Source organism: Podospora bellae-mahoneyi, assembly GCF_035222275.1.
Source record: "Podospora bellae-mahoneyi strain CBS 112042 chromosome 1 map unlocalized CBS112042p_1, whole genome shotgun sequence".
Taxonomy (NCBI): domain Eukaryota; kingdom Fungi; phylum Ascomycota; class Sordariomycetes; order Sordariales; family Podosporaceae; genus Podospora; species Podospora bellae-mahoneyi.
The window spans coordinates 1,604,459-1,621,800 of record NW_026946359.1 but is presented as its reverse complement, the minus strand read 5'-3'; the positions used below and the strand labels follow the sequence as shown (position 1 = coordinate 1,621,800).

The 17,342-nt window shown below is 53.3% G+C and overlaps 3 protein-coding genes across 3 annotated transcripts; 1 reads left to right on the top strand and 2 right to left on the bottom strand.

Moving 5' to 3' along the window:
- Positions 1-33: 33 nt before the first annotated feature.
- Positions 34-1,926, bottom strand: QC761_105230 (uncharacterized protein; the record flags this gene model as incomplete). Its single annotated transcript, XM_062873775.1, has 3 exons — positions 34-1,491; positions 1,588-1,755; positions 1,825-1,926. 3 exons carry the CDS (start codon positions 1,924-1,926, stop codon positions 34-36), a joined length of 1,728 nt encoding a protein of 575 aa, XP_062736847.1.
- Positions 1,927-2,302: 376 nt separating this feature from the next.
- Positions 2,303-16,745, top strand: QC761_105210 (putative Hybrid PKS-NRPS biosynthetic cluster). The gene is made up of 4 exons (XM_062873773.1): positions 2,303-2,855; positions 2,938-4,566; positions 4,621-5,097; positions 5,155-16,745. The coding sequence occupies exons 2-4, from the start codon at positions 4,369-4,371 to the stop codon at positions 16,651-16,653; spliced, it is 12,174 nt and encodes a 4,057-aa protein (XP_062736845.1). The 5' UTR covers positions 2,303-2,855; positions 2,938-4,368; the 3' UTR covers positions 16,654-16,745.
- QC761_105220 (uncharacterized protein) lies at positions 2,545-3,831 on the bottom strand (the record flags this gene model as incomplete). The annotated part of the gene is made up of 1 exon (XM_062873774.1): positions 2,545-3,831. One exon carries the CDS (start codon positions 3,829-3,831, stop codon positions 2,545-2,547), a length of 1,287 nt encoding a protein of 428 aa, XP_062736846.1.
- Positions 16,746-17,342: the final 597 nt, after the last annotated feature.

Sequence of the window (17,342 nt, the reverse complement as noted above, 5' to 3'; positions counted from 1 at the left end):
TCACCAGATCCATCCGGCACAGGCCACCGTCTATTATGCTGTGCCAATCACGGACTTTTCGGCCTTACTCTCCACAACGCCTCTCCCGCTTTCTGCAGCCACCTCTGAGCTGGAACTGTTATTGGCTCCCTCGACGAGTCCAAAATCAGTCTCAAGATCCTCCCGTAGCTTGACCTCCTTGATGATGATTGTGATGAGAAAGCCAAGGACGCCAAATCCGATAGCAACTTGCCACACGAGCCGCAAGCTTTCTACGTAGACCGTCTTGACCTGCTGTTTGATATCGGGTGGAATAGACTGGATGAAACCCACCGAAGCCAAGGCATATGCGCCGCCATTTCGCAAGGCGTTGACAACAGCCTCTTCGCTCACTCGGCCTTGATCGAGCAAGGTGTTTACATGCGAGTTGAAAATGGCAGTTGGGATGGCGATGCCCCAAATGCCACCGAAGCTTCGCAAGAACCCCCAAGTTGCTGTGGCAATGGCAACATCAGCTTCAGGAAGTGGTGCTTGGACGGCAGGGAGTGTGCAGGTTAGCAGCAAGCCGCCGCCGGCAGCAGCAACAACCTGGAAGCCGACCCAATGTCCCTTTGACGATTCGATGTCCAGAAGAGAGAACAGGCCCATGGCTATGGTCATCAAAGAGATGCCTGCGAATTGGAATGGGCGGAACTTTCCGAGTACTGTCACGCCGCCTCCTGCAAGAATCGAGAAGGGGATCATGATCATCGACACAGGTAACGTAGAGATTCCAGACTGTGTTGGGGAATCTTCTTTGACAGCTTGAAAGTAGATAGGTAGCCAGTACGCCATCCAATAGGTCAGGATGGAAGCGACAAAGGTAAGACCGAATGCTCCCGAAGAGGTGCGGTTGGCGAAGAGTCGGAGAGGCATTGTTGGTTGCTCAATGAGTGTTGTTGACTCAAGCCAGAGAAAGAGGCCTAGACCTGCAATTCCGAGGAAAAGCGGAACAAGTGTCTGCCATGCCGACCAAGCGTGTTCTGTCCCTCCCCAGGTAAGCGCCACTAGAATGGACGTGACAGCTGCTGCAAAAAGGGTATTTCCTCCCCAGTCTACCCGAGCGAGCATCTTTCCAATCGCGTCCCTCTTGTACTTGACGCGCAGAAAAAGCAACAGTGGGACGAGGGAGACAGCAGCAACGGGAAGGTTGAGATAGAAGATCCATCTCCAGCTAGCATGCTCTGCCAGACCACCGCCGATCAGTGGGCCAACACACATGGCCAGACCAAAGATGCTCATCACTATTCCCAGATATTTGGGCCTGTCGCGCTGGGGGCAGAGATCGCAGATGATGATCTCGATCATGACGAGAATGCCGCCACCACCAACGCCCATAATAGCTCTCCCGGCTACGAGCATGGGCATGCTGCTAGCAGCGCCAGAGATCGCAGATCCGATGGCGAAGAATACAACGGCTAGCACTGTCATGGTTCTCCGGCCAAAGATATTGGCAGCCTGACCGTAGAGAGGCTATATCAATGCGAGAAAGCAAGTCAGCGTCATGCTTTTGTCGTCCGTGTTGCCAGTCCCGCCGGCTGACACAAAATGGAGGGGCAAGAAACACACCTGGAAAGCCGTCATGGTGAGGAAGTAGGCATTGGCAACCCAGACATAGATAGTCTCACTTTCATCTCCAGTGCCAAGAGCCTTGACAATCGTGGGCATAGCAGTGGCGATGCATCCGATTTCGAGGCCGGCGAGGATCGAAGTCAGAGATAAGGCGACGAGAATTGCCTGAGTGCGCCAGCGAGAGTCAGCAAACTGTACCAGGTAGGTCTAAACCGCGAGAACATCGAAACTTACACTGAAGCGCCAGCCATATCGAACTCCCGTTTGCCCGTCCGTTGGGACTGGCTCGATAGTTGGATCATGACTTTGCGTTTTGCACTCTGTCGTGGCGTCCATGGCGGGCAGGATGGGTGGAGCAGAGAACCCAGGTGTTCAGGTGCACGAACCTGGAAGTCAACGGCTCTGGCAGGAGAAAGCGCCTTTGAGGAGAGAACGAAGGTGGGATGCCTGGTGACAAGACCAGGCTGGAAAAAGTCCAGTACGGCTACCCCTAAGCCTTTGCACTCCCTGATTGTGCTGATTTCCAGCCATATTCCAATCGATGTAGCTATGGCAGCATCAGATAACTTCCAGGTGTCATTGAAACAATTACCGCCCAACTGACGAGAAAGAAGGCTTTCCATGTGGGCGGCATAGAGAGGTCCACAAAAGTATATTACCTGCTGCGGCACTGTCAAACGGGCAGCGCAACAGCGCGACGTACATCCCCAGACGCCACCACTTGGCGGAATCTAACGCTAACAGCCTTACGAGCTACCAATGTCACTTTCCTCTTTGGTGCCTTCATCTCTGTCCCGGAGTCTGACCCTAGCTGTCACCGTCGCCTTCGTTTTCGCTCTCGCTCGTTGTTCAACCATGGTGCCATGATGGTTAAACCATCGCTTCCAAGACAAAACCAAGACAAGCTCCACTCCATTCAGATCCTTCCATGATACCCTCGGGCTCCGACGACTGCTACTCAGCGCCAATCCCGAACACGTCGTCCAACCACGAAAACATGTTGTGATGAAAGTGGGAAAAGGCTCCGACTTTGGCCTGCAGCGAGCCCTGTCCCCAACCTGTGGGAATCCACACCTTCTTGTCCTTCCCCTCCTCGAGGCTCGTCAGCTCCCGCACGATCCTATACGTGCTCTCCTCCAACGACCAATACAGCGTGTCCCTCGAACCGGTAATCAGGGCCGGGCACTTGATCCGATCGAGGACACTCGGACCCCCTTCAGGCCCGCGCAGATGATAGCGAGCCAACTGCCGGTACACTTCGGCTGGTGTAGTAGCGCCCGTTGCAAGCATGGCATGTTGGAACTCCCAACGTGTCTGAAAATACCACCTTTGTGCAGACCCGAGAAGCCAGTTGAAGATTCCGTCACCGAGGCTCTCAGGCCATAGGAAACGAGGAGTACGGGACGCCATCATCTCCCCGAGGTCGTAAAACCCATCCACCGAAACGACAGCGGACACGCGGGGGTCGGTTGCACCCCTGAGAGCAAAATACCCACCCATCGACGCGCCAACCAACGCGATGCGGGACAGATCCAGGTTGAGGTGCGGCTTGGCAACGGCTAATTGGAAGATGTGATCGAGAACGGCTTTGATTACAACCTCCCAGTCGGGGCGCAGCAGGAGCCGGTCAGTACCACGTCGTGCCACAACTCCTTGTCCTGGCCCTTCAAAAGTGACGCAAGCATAGCCCCGTACACGAGCACCGTCAGCCATGCCGAAGAAGAGCTCTTCCTGAATTGAATCAAAACCGCCGGTTGCCACCAGGATTGGCATCTTTTCCTCACGGTGACCTGCCCCTGTGCCTCCCGCTGGCAGGAACAGATACCCCGGCAGCGTCGAGCCATTGCCGAAGGGAATCTCCAATGTTTCAACAGGGCTATTCAGTAACTTGCTGGCCTGTCGAAAATTGTCGGAAGCCTTGACCAAGGATGCGAGGAGTCGGGGATCGCTGGGTTGCACATGCAACATGAACTCGCTGGCTCGCCGGTAGTTGCACGCCCGCAGGAATGCCCATCTTGCCCCATGATGATCACCGTTCTTCATGGCTTCCTCCGCCATTACTTCGACTCTCTCTGCTGCCTGCGTCCACGCTCCATACCAGCTTTCCGGGTCATCTTGCTTGATTGACTCCGTCGCCTCTCCCCACTCGCTTACGTCGCAGCCGTGGAAGGGTGCCGTTCCGAGAATCCGAAGTAGCTCAAAGCGAAAGAATTCGGTGAATTGGGGTGCCAAACTTTTCATTATGCACGGGTTTCCGCTATTGGTGATTTTCTCAAAGGTGGTGTGGTTTGGGAGCCTGGGGGCTTCTAATCCACTCAACAACCAAGCCAACGCCTCTTAAATGCTCGAGATCCAACGGCAGAAATGCCTAGGTTACCAAAGTCCCGAAGGAGCGACGGGACTGCGGCATGCCATCGAGCGGTACTCGATGTATACAGTAGACCCATACACCTCAGCCCTAGTTACCATGGATGACAGAGATGCCTGTCATCACTTTCGTTTCTGCACCACTGAGGCGAACTCGCCGTTGAGGTTCTGACACGATGTCACGAAAGGCGGCATCTCCTTCCCGAACAGGAATTTTGCCTAGGTGGCTAGGCACTCACACTGAGTGACTGATGAATTCCAGATGCAAGCATCAGTATACATCTACGAGGAACATAATGTTGCACGCGTTCTTAGGCCGTCCACCATCAGCCAGAATCCACGGAGTGATCAAAGCTTCCGAGGCTATCGAGCAGGACAGAACGACCTACCTACATGCACACCTAGTGGCCTATGCCTGTGTTCAGTATGGCTTCACAAATTCCTGAGCCCATTGCCATTATTGGATCGGGTTGCCGATTCCCTGGTGGTGCTTCCTCCCCTTCACGACTGTGGGATCTCTTGTCCAACCCCCGTGACATCTCAGCCCAGATTCCAGAATCAAGGTTCAATCTCTCTGGATTTTATCATCAGGATTCGCGGCATCATGGCGTAAGTCCTATGATGTGGTACAAACTCTATGTGGTCTCTAACCTTGCTCTGTAGACTACGAATACACAAAAGGCATATTTTCTCGAAGAAGATTCCCGGCTGTTTGACAATGGCTTCTTCGGTATACGCAGGGAAGAAGCTGAGTCCATGGACCCGCAGCAGCGGATCCTACTCGAGGTCGTGTACGAATCTCTCGAAGCTGCTGGATATCCAATATCACAACTGAAAGGGTCTTCGACTGGTGTTTACGTTGGTCAACTAAACGGCGACTACTACGATGTTGTTCTCCGCAATGTCGACAGTGCTCCTCAGTACACAGCCACTGGAACGGCCAGGAGCATCATGTCTAATCGTGTCTCATACTTCTTTGACTGGAACGGGCCATCCGTCACCATCGATACAGCCTGCTCTTCCAGCCTTGTTGCATTGCATCTCGCCGTTCAAGCGTTGCGCGTTGGCGAGTCCAAAATTGCCGTTGCGGCAGGCGTGAATTTGCTGCTTGGGCCCGAGCAATTCATCTTTGAGTCCAATGTAAGTCCAGACACTACCTCCTCGTGTGGATATCATGCTGATGGTGGTGATATTTAGCTCGGCATGCTATCTCCCAACGGACGTTGCGCAATGTGGGATGCGAATGCCGACGGATATGCAAGAGGAGATGGGGTTGCAGCTGTCCTGTTGAAACCCCTGTCTGCAGCACTCAGAGACGGGGATCATATCGAATGCATTATACGGCAAACCGGTGTCAATCAAGACGGCCGAACCACCGGTATTACTATGCCCAGTGCTACCTCACAGGCCGATCTTATCCGATCCACCTACGCTGCGTGTGGTTTGAATGTTCTTTCCCCTCAGGATCGGTGCCAGTACTTTGAAGCCCATGGTACGGGCACGCCGGCTGGAGACCCCATTGAAGCTCGTGCAGTCCAGACTGCTTTCTTCCCGGATGACTCGACAGCCACTGGTAAACTGCTTGTGGGCTCTATCAAGACTGTTGTTGGTCATACTGAAGGCACAGCTGGGCTTGCTGGGTTACTGAAAGCATCTCTGTCCATGCAACATGGGATCATTCCACCAAACCTCCATTTCAGTCATCTTTCTCCTGCAGTTGAACCGTTCTTTCAACACTTGGAAATACCCACCACACCGCAAAAATGGCCAGATCTTCCACCGGGTGTTCCGCGCCGTGCCAGTATCAATAGTTTTGGCTTTGGAGGTACCAATTGTCATGTCATTGTTGAGAGCTGGGAAAAGGAGAATGTAAATGGCGAGGCATGCGGTCCTCTGCTTCTCTCCGCGAACTCACCTCAGTCTCTCATGGAAACAGCAGCAAGGCTCCTGCCAGTCCTGAAAGATGGCCTTGGACAACACCACGGTGACCTCGGCCACCTGTTATGGACCCTGCAGAATAGACGGTCAGAACTGCCTTTCAAGCTGGCCTTCTCCGGCCGAACGCAAGTCACCCTGACGCAACAAGTTGGTGCCTGGCTGCAGTCCACGAAGGGTTCCAAGTCTCTTGACCTTCCGCGGAGCAAATCTATTGTCGTCACCGGCCAGCCTCTCCCAATTTTAGGAGTTTTCACGGGACAGGGAGCACAGTGGGCGACCATGTCAACCGGTTTGCTCGAATCGAGCCACTTGTTTCGAGAAACTATACAGAAGTTGGAGCATGCTTTAGGCACTGTGCCGGAGAATCCTCCTTCATGGTCGCTCGAAGTCGAGTTGAGGGCGGCATCAGACAAGAGTCGGTTGCAAGAGGCCTCGATCTCACAACCACTCTGCACAGCAGTACAGATTGGTCTTGTCAACCTCCTTCAAAGTGCAGGTATTACTTTTGAACGAGTTGCCGGTCATTCATCTGGAGAAATCGCTGCTGCCTACGCTGCGGGTTATCTGACCGCTACCGAAGCCATTCGCATCGCCTATTACCGCGGCATGGCTTGTTCCCGGATCAACGAGAAGGCAAAGAAAGGTGGCATGTTGGCTGCCGACATGACTGTTGACGATGCCAAGATGTTTTGTGGTCGCCCGCAATTCGCTGGCAGACTTTGTGTTGCTGCCTGCAACTCAGCAACCAGTGTCACCCTGTCTGGTGACCTTGATGCTGTTGATGAGGCGCTGAACATGCTGTCGAATGAACAGGGGATCTTTGCGAGAGGTCTTCGCGTCGACACTGCGTATCATTCTCATCATATGAAGCAGTTTGTTCCTGATTACCGGAGATTCTTGGTCAGTTGCGATATCAAGCCGACAGCGAAAACGAGCAGCACAATCTGGTATTCGAGCGTTTATCCAGAGTCTCCCGTGGACGTCAGTTCCCTGTCCTCCCAATATTGGATCGACAATATGGTGAACCCGGTGCTATTCTCCCAAGCCCTGGAGAAGGCCACCGAGGGAATGGCGTCTGACAGGATTATGGCTGTAGAAGTTGGACCACATCCTGCCCTGAAGCGACCGACTCAAGACACAATCACCAGCATGGGTGTCCAATTGACTCATGTCGGGACACTAAAGAGGGGTTCAGACGATTTGGAAGCAATACAGGAGACGCTGGGATCTATATGGACACAATTCAGCTCAAGTTCTCCCCAAGGAATTCAAAGCGCCAGGCCTGTGGTTGACTTTGAGGGGTTCACCAAGGCTTGTCTTGGACCAGAGAAGTGGTCTAAACAGAATTACCAGGTGTGCAAGGATTTGCCCCATTATTCTTGGGACCATGACAAGCCCCTTTGGAGAGAATCCAGGGCGTCGAAGAGTTTCCGCACCCGAAATACGCGTCCTCATCCTCTCTTGGGGACCCGTCTCGAAGACAGTGACCCGAAAGAGAGACGCTGGCGTAACATACTGAAGCTTGATGAGCTTGAGTGGCTCAGTGGCCACAAGTTTCAAGGTCAGGTACTTCTCCCTGCTCAAGGCTATGTGTCCATGGCGTTGGATGCCGGAATCACGTTGGTTGGTGACAAAAAGTCAATCGTACTGGTGGAGTTGGAGGACCTCAGCATCCACCGTGCTATCACTCTGGAAGATCACGATTCTACGGCTACTGAGGTCTTCTCAACTTTGCGAGTCGATGGAGATATTCATGACACTGGCAATCAACAAGACCAAATCTTGGCTGAGTTCTCGTGCAGTAGCGCACTTGCCAATGCCCAAGCCGAGGTTGGCATTGACGACTCCCGCCGGAATTTCGCCTGCCGAGTTGTTCTCACGATTGATCGCTCAAGATCCGAGCATGGCCCAGAAAAGGCTGTATTGCCTCGGAGAGAGCTTCAACTGACCGACCTAGATGCCGTCGACATAGATCTCTTTTACAAATCCTTGCGTTCGACCGGACTTCAATACTCTGGCGACTTCCTAGCCCAGGAGGTCCAGCGAACAAAAGGGTATTCCTGTGTCAAACTTGGTCGACCTGTCGAGTGTGAGGATCAGATGCTTTTGCACCCTGCAATTCTGGATGTCGCTTCTCATGGTCTCCTGGCTGCTCTTTCGGCCCAGAACGGAATGTTGCCAAAGACCTACCTCCCGCGGTCCATTGATCTCGTCCGTGTTGATCTAGCTCGTTTGTTGGAGAAAAAGTACAGCAAGGATTATCTATCTGCGGATTGCTTCATCCGGAAGGTGTCCTCGAATGAAATCTCCTGCGACGTGGAGGTGTTCGGCTCCGAGGATAATTATCCGGAGATTCAGATGGAAGGTCTCTGCTGTGCACCATTCGGCTCGTTCAACGCCCAGGATGACCGGAAAATCTTCTCAGAGACCACATGGATGCGAGATATCATGGCGGGGATTGACAGTGATGCCGTCGATGATGACATGGAGTTATACAAGACTACAACAGACATAGTCAACCGCGCGGCGTACTTTTATCTTCGTCGACTCCGAGAGGGTGTGCCCTTAGAGTCTGTGTCTCAAGCACACCCGCATCTGATTGACTACTGGAATTGGGCAGTCAACCACGTCTTGGCTCGTGTCGAAGCTAGTTACCATCCACGAGTGTCGAAAGACTGGGCTGAAGATAACCCGCGGATGATGACAGAGTGGTCCGAGAAGTACCCAAGCCTAGTGGATCTGACCACGATCATCCGTCTTGGTGAGGCACTTCCCGACATACTTGCTGGTCACGTGCACTCCCTACAGCTCCTTCTCCAAGAGAATCTCTTGACAGATTATTACCAGCGTAGTCTGGGCTTGAAGCAATCCAACAGACGAATCGCCAAAGCAGCCGCCCAAATTGTCCACCGCTATCCCCACCTTCGCTTCCTCGAAATCGGTGCCGGGACAGGGAGCGCCACCAATGCCATCCTATCGAGCATCTCAGACAAGTTTTCGTCGTATACTTTCACCGACATCTCCTCCGGCTTCTTCGAACAAGCCCAGGAGCGTTTTGTTGAAGGTCATCCTTCAAGAAACATGATTTTCCGCACTCTGGATATTGGCCGCGATCCAGTCAAGGAGCAAGGCTTCGAGGAGGGTGCCTACGACGTCATCGTTGCTTCCAACGTTTTGCACGCTACACCGAAGCTGACCGAAACGCTCAAGAACTGCCGCACGCTTCTCCGTCCCGGGGGCTACCTGCTCCTGTTGGAGAACACCGCAGCCGGTGACGCGTTACACACCGAGTTCATTTTTGGCACCCTCTCAGGCTGGTGGCTTGGCGCTGATGATGCACGGCCTTTTTCGCCGTTGATCAGTGAGGCGAGATGGCATGATGTCTTGCTGCAGAGTGGGTTCTCTGGTGTTGATGTTGTTGCGAGGGATTTGGAAGATGATCCCAAGTATTACACCTATTCGGTGATGGTCAGTCAAGCGGTTGATGAAAGGGTGTTGTTTTTGAGGGAGCCGCTTTGGTCAGACGTTGGCGGGGCAACGCTCAGGGGTTCCCTGAAAGAGGTCCTCATCCTTGGCAACGGGGCTGACTTGGCCGTGACAAAAGTTGCGAACCATCTTCGGAGAGCGCTTTTGACTGCGGGAGCTGCGAAGACTGTTGCTGTATGCTCAGAGGGGTTGAAAAGTTTCAGCGACGGGTTTCCAAAGGATACAGCGGTTATTTGCCTAACGGAGCTGGTGGAACCTGTGTTTGCGAAGAGCGAAATCAGCAACGAGATCTTCTTGGGCCTGCAGAATGTTCTCTGCAAGGCGACGCATGTCTTGTGGGTGACGAGTGGTGCGTATGATGGGCGGCAACCTCATGCGCAGATGGTGCTGGGGATTGCGAGGTCGGTGATGTTGGAGTTTCCGGATCGGCCGTTGCAGTTTGTTGATTCGGGGTGGGAAGCTGGGAGCAACTCGGTGGCGTTTGCACAGTGGGTTGCTTCGGCTTTTATGCGAATGGTGTTTCTTGGGGGCGGGGAGGGTCAACAAAAGGATGTACTGTGGAGTAAGGAGACGGAGTTTCGGGTTGGTCAAGATGGGATGGAAATGCTGCCGAGGATCAAGCTGAGTCAGGAGAGGAATGATCGGCTCAACTCGGAAAGGAGGGCCATTGGGATTGAAACGAACCAGTCCTCGCCGAGTGTGCCATTGTCACTGGTGCCCGCACTCGATGGCAGCGGATCATTTGCGCTGCATCAACGACCTGAGCTGTTGTCTGGCCAGATTCCAGAGGAAAAGGTGTTGCTTACTGTGGAGTACTCTACACTCTGCGCCTTTCGAACTCAAGAGTCGCCGGAGCCAGTCTACATTTGTCTTGGCCGTGTAAAAAGCTGTGGACAATGGTTTTTTGCATTGTCACGGTTCAATAATTCTGTCATCGAAGTGGACAACTCGCACATGGCTGTCCCCAAAATTCTCGACGATGATATGGCATGTCACGCAGCAGGCCTGCTAACAGATGTAGTGAGGCAGCTTCTTATCAAGGCTATACTCTCTCACACGACTCCGGGGCACTGCGTCTGGGTTCACGAGGCAACTGAGGATTTCGTTTCACAAATCTGGGAAGAGGCAAGAAGGCAACAGGTTGACCTGTTCTGCAGCACTACAAATCCAGAATTGGAGGATGCATATGGATACACCTTCATCCATTCCCAGTCCACAAGGCGAAGGCTGCAACGTGTGACGCCGACGAACGGCGTTTCTGTTTATGTCAACTTTGGAGATCAAAACAGTGCAATCTCAAAACAGATCTGGAGTGCGATCGACAAGTCTGCCAGGATATTTAAGGTACCTGCACGTCAAGAAAATGGCTGGGTTGTGGATCTTGCCTTTTCTATGGGGTCGTTCGGTGATGCTATTGCAAAGCTCAAGTTGAGAAGTACAGAGGACGATGAGTCAACGAGACTCGGATCGCGGCTGGTACCTGCCGAGCTATTGGCAGCTGGTTCCCACACCGCCAACCCAACCACTATTGTCGACTGGACCAATATCCATTCCTCCAGTGAAATAGCTGTTCAATCGTTCGTTCGCCCTCTCCAAGGCTCATACCTGCTCTCTTCCGATAAAACCTACTTCCTGGCTGGTCTCACAGGATCGGTTGGCCTTTCACTCTGCAACTGGATGGCTGATCATGGGGCGCGGTACTTCATCTTAGCCAGCCGCAACCCATCGGTTGAATGCACCGAAGTTGAAAAGCTGGCTCACAAGGGCGCCAAATTGCAGGTATTACCACTGGATCTGTCAAACCGCAACAGCGTCCTAAACGCCGTTGCGGGAGTATCCGACATGGAGCCTGAAATGCCACCGGTTGGAGGCGTGGTCAATGGTGCCATGATTCTTCGCGACCGAGCGTTCGAAAACCTGACGCTGGAAGATCTGAACGCGGTTCTCCGGCCCAAGGTGCAGGGCTCAATCAACCTCGAAGCTGCCTTTGGCTCCTCAGACAACTTGGACTTCTTCGTTTTCCTGTCATCGGCATCCAGTGTGGTTGGTGTTCCCGGGTTGGCCAACTACAACGCAGCAAACCTGTTTATGACAGGCCTCGCGCAGCAAAGAAGAAAACGCGGTGTTCCGGCCAGTGTCATTGACATTGGTGTCTTGTCTGACGTGGGGTATCTGACAAAGTCATCCAACGCCTTTGAGGCCGTTGAGCTGGCCAGCAAACACAACACCCAGCCTTTGTCTGAGGCTGACTTGCACGTCATGTTTGCCGAGGCAATCTTTGCGGGCGGCAGGAACTTTGATAAGGAGGCTGATCTCCTTACTGGCCTTGGGCTTTGGGATTTGTCGGATCCAGATCAGTCGCGCCGGCCAAGCTGGTTCAACCTTCCTCGCATGTCGCACTTTCTTGTGGAAGGCAGTGTCGCTTCACAAAAGGGGCAAGCAGGGACTGACGCGGATTCATCGGTTGAGCAGGTCAGCTTGATGGAAAGTATTACGTCTGCCCCTTCTGGCACTGCGTTGGCTGTGCTGGAATCAGCGATGGGAAGAAAGTTGCAACACACGCTTCAGATTCCACTTGAGCAAAAGATCGATCCACTCGCACCGCTCTTGTCACTTGGACTGGACTCATTGGTGGCTATTCAGCTTCGCACATGGATCTCCAAAGAACTTGGTGTCAATCTGCCTGCACTCAAGATTCTGGACAGCCCGTCCGTTCGAGAGCTGGGTGCCGAGATATTACGGCACATGAACATTGGCTCATCCCCGGTTGAGCCAACATTTGCTCCTTCAACTGAAGTGAGCAACACTGGAACAGCCACACCAGCTGAGAGTACGAATCATGGCGATGACAGTGTCTCTGAGCATGATATTTTTCGTGTTGGCTCTACATCTCATGGTCAAGATCGCCTGCTCTTCCTTGACAACTTTCTGCAAGACAAGTCCACCCATAACTGTGTCATTGCGGGCAAGTTCACTGGTAGTTTGGACCTCGCGAGGCTGGAGAGAACTATCAAGGCAGTTACTGCAAGACATGAAGCTCTTCGAAGCTCGTTCTTCTTTGACTCAGCAAGCGGGCGGCAGGCCGTTCATGGTGCGGGCAGACTTTCTTTGGAAGTCTTGGAAGGGAGCCAACACGACTTTAATACACAGCTCACAGCCGTCAAGAACCATCAGTTTGATGTTGGGCATGGCGAGGTTATGCGTACCATTGTGGTCCGACACACGATGACGGAAGGTTGGATCATTGTCGCCTACCATCACCTCATTATGGACGGCGCAAGCCTTGTTCAGTTCTTGTATGAGCTCCAACTAGGGTATTCGGATCCACAAGCCCTGACACTCCTGCCATCGCCAGTCCAGGCGATTGATCTTTCTGAACGCCAACTTCAACTATGTGCCGACCCTGACAAGTTTGAGCGCGACTTGAAATATTGGCAAGGGATCTACCAGATCACACCTTCAGTGCTCCCTCTCTTCCCCTTCGCCAAGTTAAGACACCGCAAGCAGCTTGGCGGCCCTCAAGACCCGCCCTTTGGATCTCACACGTTCGAGGTGAAACTCGATTCCAAATTCGCCAAAGCTATTAAGGCAAAGTGCACCCAAGCACGAGTTACCAAGTTCCACTTTTGTCTTGCAGCATTGGCAGCTTTTCTATCCAGATGGCTTGACGTGTCAGACTTGGTTATTGGAGTAATGGATTCTAATCGTCCAGAGGGTGATGAGTTCCAGCATACGATTGGGTACTTTCTCAACTCGCTCGCCCTGCGTTTCTCGCTTTCTCCAAATGCTTCGTTCGATGATTTGCTGTTGTCGACCAAGGAGGCAATGCTTTCTGCTCTGGAGCACTCTACTCTTCCGTTTGACGCTCTTGTCACGAAGTTGTACATTCCGAGAAGTGGTGACCGTCACCCGCTGTTCCAGGTAGCGATCAACTACCGTCTTGGTCATGGGTCGTCGAGGTCTAACTGGGGAGGGGGCTGTGAGGTTGAGTGGACTGACATGATTGTGGCAAGGAATCCGTTCGACTTGCACCTGGACGTGACAGATATTGGGGATGGGGGGGTTTGGATTGGGTTTGGAGTACAGAAGTACCTGTACTCGGAGTTTGATGCTGAGGTGCTGGGGCGGTCGTTTGTGACGTTGTTGGAGGGGTTGGTTTATCGAATGGATGGCGCAGTAAGCCCTGCGTTGCAGGAGCTTCGCCTTGCTGACGAGGAGTGTGCCAGGCGGGGTGTTATGGCTGGAACTGGACCTGACATGGCGATCAACGAGGATGTTACCGTCATTCATCGAGTATTCCGGATGGCGGCGAAATACCCTGAGAATATCGCCATCAAGGATAAAACGGCATCTATCACATATCAGCAGTTAATAGTGAGGGTCGGTGTGATCAGAACCGCACTGGCGCAGCAGGTTGTTGGGAAAGGAAGGACTGTCGCAGTTTACGCCACCGGTATGGGGGACATACTGTGCGCAATGCTGGCAATCATGGCGGCGGGTTGCGTTTATGTGCCCCTTGAACGACGTAACTCTCTCGAGCGGCTGGCGCTGATGCTCGAGGATTGCGAGCCTCATATTTTGCTGTGCAAGGGGGAAGAGGACCTGGCTACTCTTCAGGACTTTATTGGGTCAAGCGTTCCAATCGTTGATATCGACTCAGTCAAAGCCAACAATCACAACCACGACCAGGATGAACTCCCTCTCAACATTGCAAGTGACAGCCCGGCCTGCATCATCTTCACCAGCGGCTCCACCGGCCGTCCGAAAGGCGTGATCATGTCACACACAAATATTCTCAACCAAGTCCTTGCTGTAAAGTCATTGCATGACATCAAAAGGGAGACGGTTCTGCAGCAAAGCTCACTTGGGTTCGACTGCTCCCTGGAGCAGATCTTTGGTGGACTGGCACATGGAGGAACGGTGGTCATGGTACCAGACAGTGTCCGAGGAGACCCAGCTTCTATTGCAAAGATCATGGCCCACGAAGGTGTCACCTACACCGTTGGCGTTCCGTCCGAATATGCTGCCCTGATCCGCTTTGGCGGGGAGGGTTTGAGAAAGTGCACGAGCTGGAAGTTGGCCGTGAGTGGTGGGGAAAAGCTGACGCGGAATCACCTGGACGCGTTTGCCTTTTTGGGACTGACAGATCTGAGATTGGTAAATGCATATGGACCGGCAGAGGGGACCGTTTCGTGCACCAGGACGTTTGTCGACTATCGCCGCAAGGATCGGGATGAAGACCCCGATGTTGGGACTGCTATACCGAACTATACCGTCGTCATCGTCAATGACAAGCTTGAGCCAGTTCCAGAGGGATTCCCAGGCGAGATATTCATTGGAGGAGTTGGTGTTGCAGCAGGCGGATATGTCACCAGGCCGGATGAACCAGTGGCTAGATTCATCATCGACCCTCCGTTTGCCTTGAAATTTAGCATGAGGGACACAAGATTCTACCGCACGGGAGATCTGGGTCGGTTCTTGCCCGATGGATCACTTCAATGCCTTGGTCGTATTGAGGGCGATGCGCAGGTCCAGATCAGGGGTGTCAGGGTTGAACTGGACGAGGTGGCAGCTGTGATTGTCAAGACGGCTGGGGCAGAGAATGTGAGCCAAGCTGCTGTGTCCTTGCGAGAAGGGGACCTGTTGGTTGCCTTTGTTGTTCTCAACAAAAACGACAAGGACTTTGACCTGCAGGACATGATCGCTCGACTTCCTTTGCCGCCGTACATGTGCCCCTCTTTTGCGGTGCCGATTGAGAAGCTGCCTTTGACGCCGAACGGGAAGCTGGATCGTCGCGCCTTGGACACGCTGCCACTTCCAGAAATCGGTGATGACGGCGAAACCGGTGTGGCAGAGTCTCTAACCGAGACAGAGTCGCGAATTCGGGAGATCTGGTTGGAGGTGCTGCCAACGGCTCATGCGCCAGTCACGGGGAAGGAAGCCGACTTCTTTAGGGTGGGAGGCAATTCGCTGCTTCTCATCCAACTGCAGGCATCGCTGAAGAGGAAGTTTGGTCTGGAGAATACCACCTCGTTGCCGAGCCTCTTCAGGGCAAGTTCACTAGGGGCCATGGCATCGCTTGTCCAGACGGCTACTACCGGTCTGAAGGATCCAGCGCGAGATGTGGTGACTGTTGTTGATTGGGACAAGGAGATATCACTTCTTGTGGAAGGCTTCTTGGAGGAGGACCTGCCCTTGGAGACAGCTGCTGCGGAAGAGCGCGTTTCTGAAGGGCACGGTCTGGAAGTCATCCTCACAGGTGCAACGGGGTTCCTTGGGCAACACCTGCTCGAACACCTCATCTCTTCCGATCAGGTCAAGACCGTGCACTGCGTCGCGGTCCGGTCCGGTACCGACAGCTCTTCGGGCCGGATCCATCGTCACCCCAAAGTCAAAGAATATCCCGGCGACCTCACCTCGCCCTTGCTAGGCCTTTCCATACACCTGTTCCAGACATTGGCATCAAGAGCAGACGTCATGATACACAATGGCGCAGACACTAGCTTCCTCAAGACGTACGACTCACTCAAGCCGGCCAATGTTCTGTCTACAAGAACGCTCGCACGATTCGCGGTGCTTGCCGGTCAACTCCAGGCAGGAAAGAAGGTGCCAGTGCACTTCATCTCCACTGCCTCTGTTGCTGCCTTTGCCCAGAAGCAACACGGCGGAAAATCTCTTTCCCCTGGCTCACTTGCGCGTTTCCCGCCATGCGAGTCCGACGCAGCAGTCAAAGAAGGTTACGCGGCATCAAAGTGGATTGGAGAGGTCATGCTTGAACGCTTGGCTGGAAAGGGAGTCACAGTCGTGATACACAGGCCAGTGTCACTATACACGGCAGAGGATGGAAAAGGGGAGGCCGTGAAGGTCGCACCAGATGTTGTGGGGACCCTATTGCGGTTCAGCTCCAAGATGGGTGCTGTACCCCACATACCCGGGCTGGAGGTGGAAGGGAATGTGGACATGGCTGAGGTGGGGAGGGTAGCTGGTGATGTTGTTGCTGCGGCTTTGGCGGTGGATCAAGCAGGGAAGAGCAAGGTGTCGTATGTTCATCATGTGGGAGGGGATGACGAGGAGAAGATCGAGGGCACGGCCGAGGGGTTGGCGGGGTACTTGGCCCGGCGGACAGGAAGGAAGATTGAGGTTTGGACGATGGGCAGGTGGCTTGAGGAGGCGAGGGTTAGGGGGTTGGGGGATGTGATTGCGGGCTATTTTGAAGAGGGTTGGGGAGAGGGGAGGAGGACGCTGGTGTTGCCTTGTTTGGTGACTGAGTAGACTGCGAGGAAGACCGACGGGATAGCTGTAGTTTTGGATAGACTGTAGGGATCGATGATACAAATTGACTTTCTTTCGTTGGATACCAACAATATCGGAGTCCCATTGGTGAATGCCTATAGTCGGGATAGTAGCGATGATGTAGGCAGTCATGTAACCTTAGACCGCGTGAGACTGCGGCCTAGGAGAGTAACCTGAAATAGCGGAATAGGCTTTCTAGGGAAGGCTATCTGTGGCCGGCTAACAGCAAAGCAGCGGGCGGGCTCTTACCAAAGCAGAGCTTTGTTATCTCCGACCCACACCGCCACACATGGTGGAAGTTGCTCTACTGTGACCTGAATGAGGATGACCAGTGCCTGCCCATATTATACACCACAGCCACTCCTGTGAACTATCTGCCACAACTGGCATCAACACAACCAGAACGAACCAGCGCAACAGTCGCAGCCAACACCAAGTCCGTCATCATGCTCACCAAGGTCCTTTGCGCCATCGCCGTGTCGATGTATTGCACGATGGGCTAGCCTTGATTTTGGGAGAGTTGGGTGGGAATAATGGCTTTCTGGAGGAGGAATGACAGATCACATTGATTTATTTCACATGAGAAAGAAAGATTTGTGTCTCTATGGTCCCTTTGTTGTTGTTGCGGGATGGCGCAAGCAGTCCTTCGCTCCTTGAAAAGGGGTTTG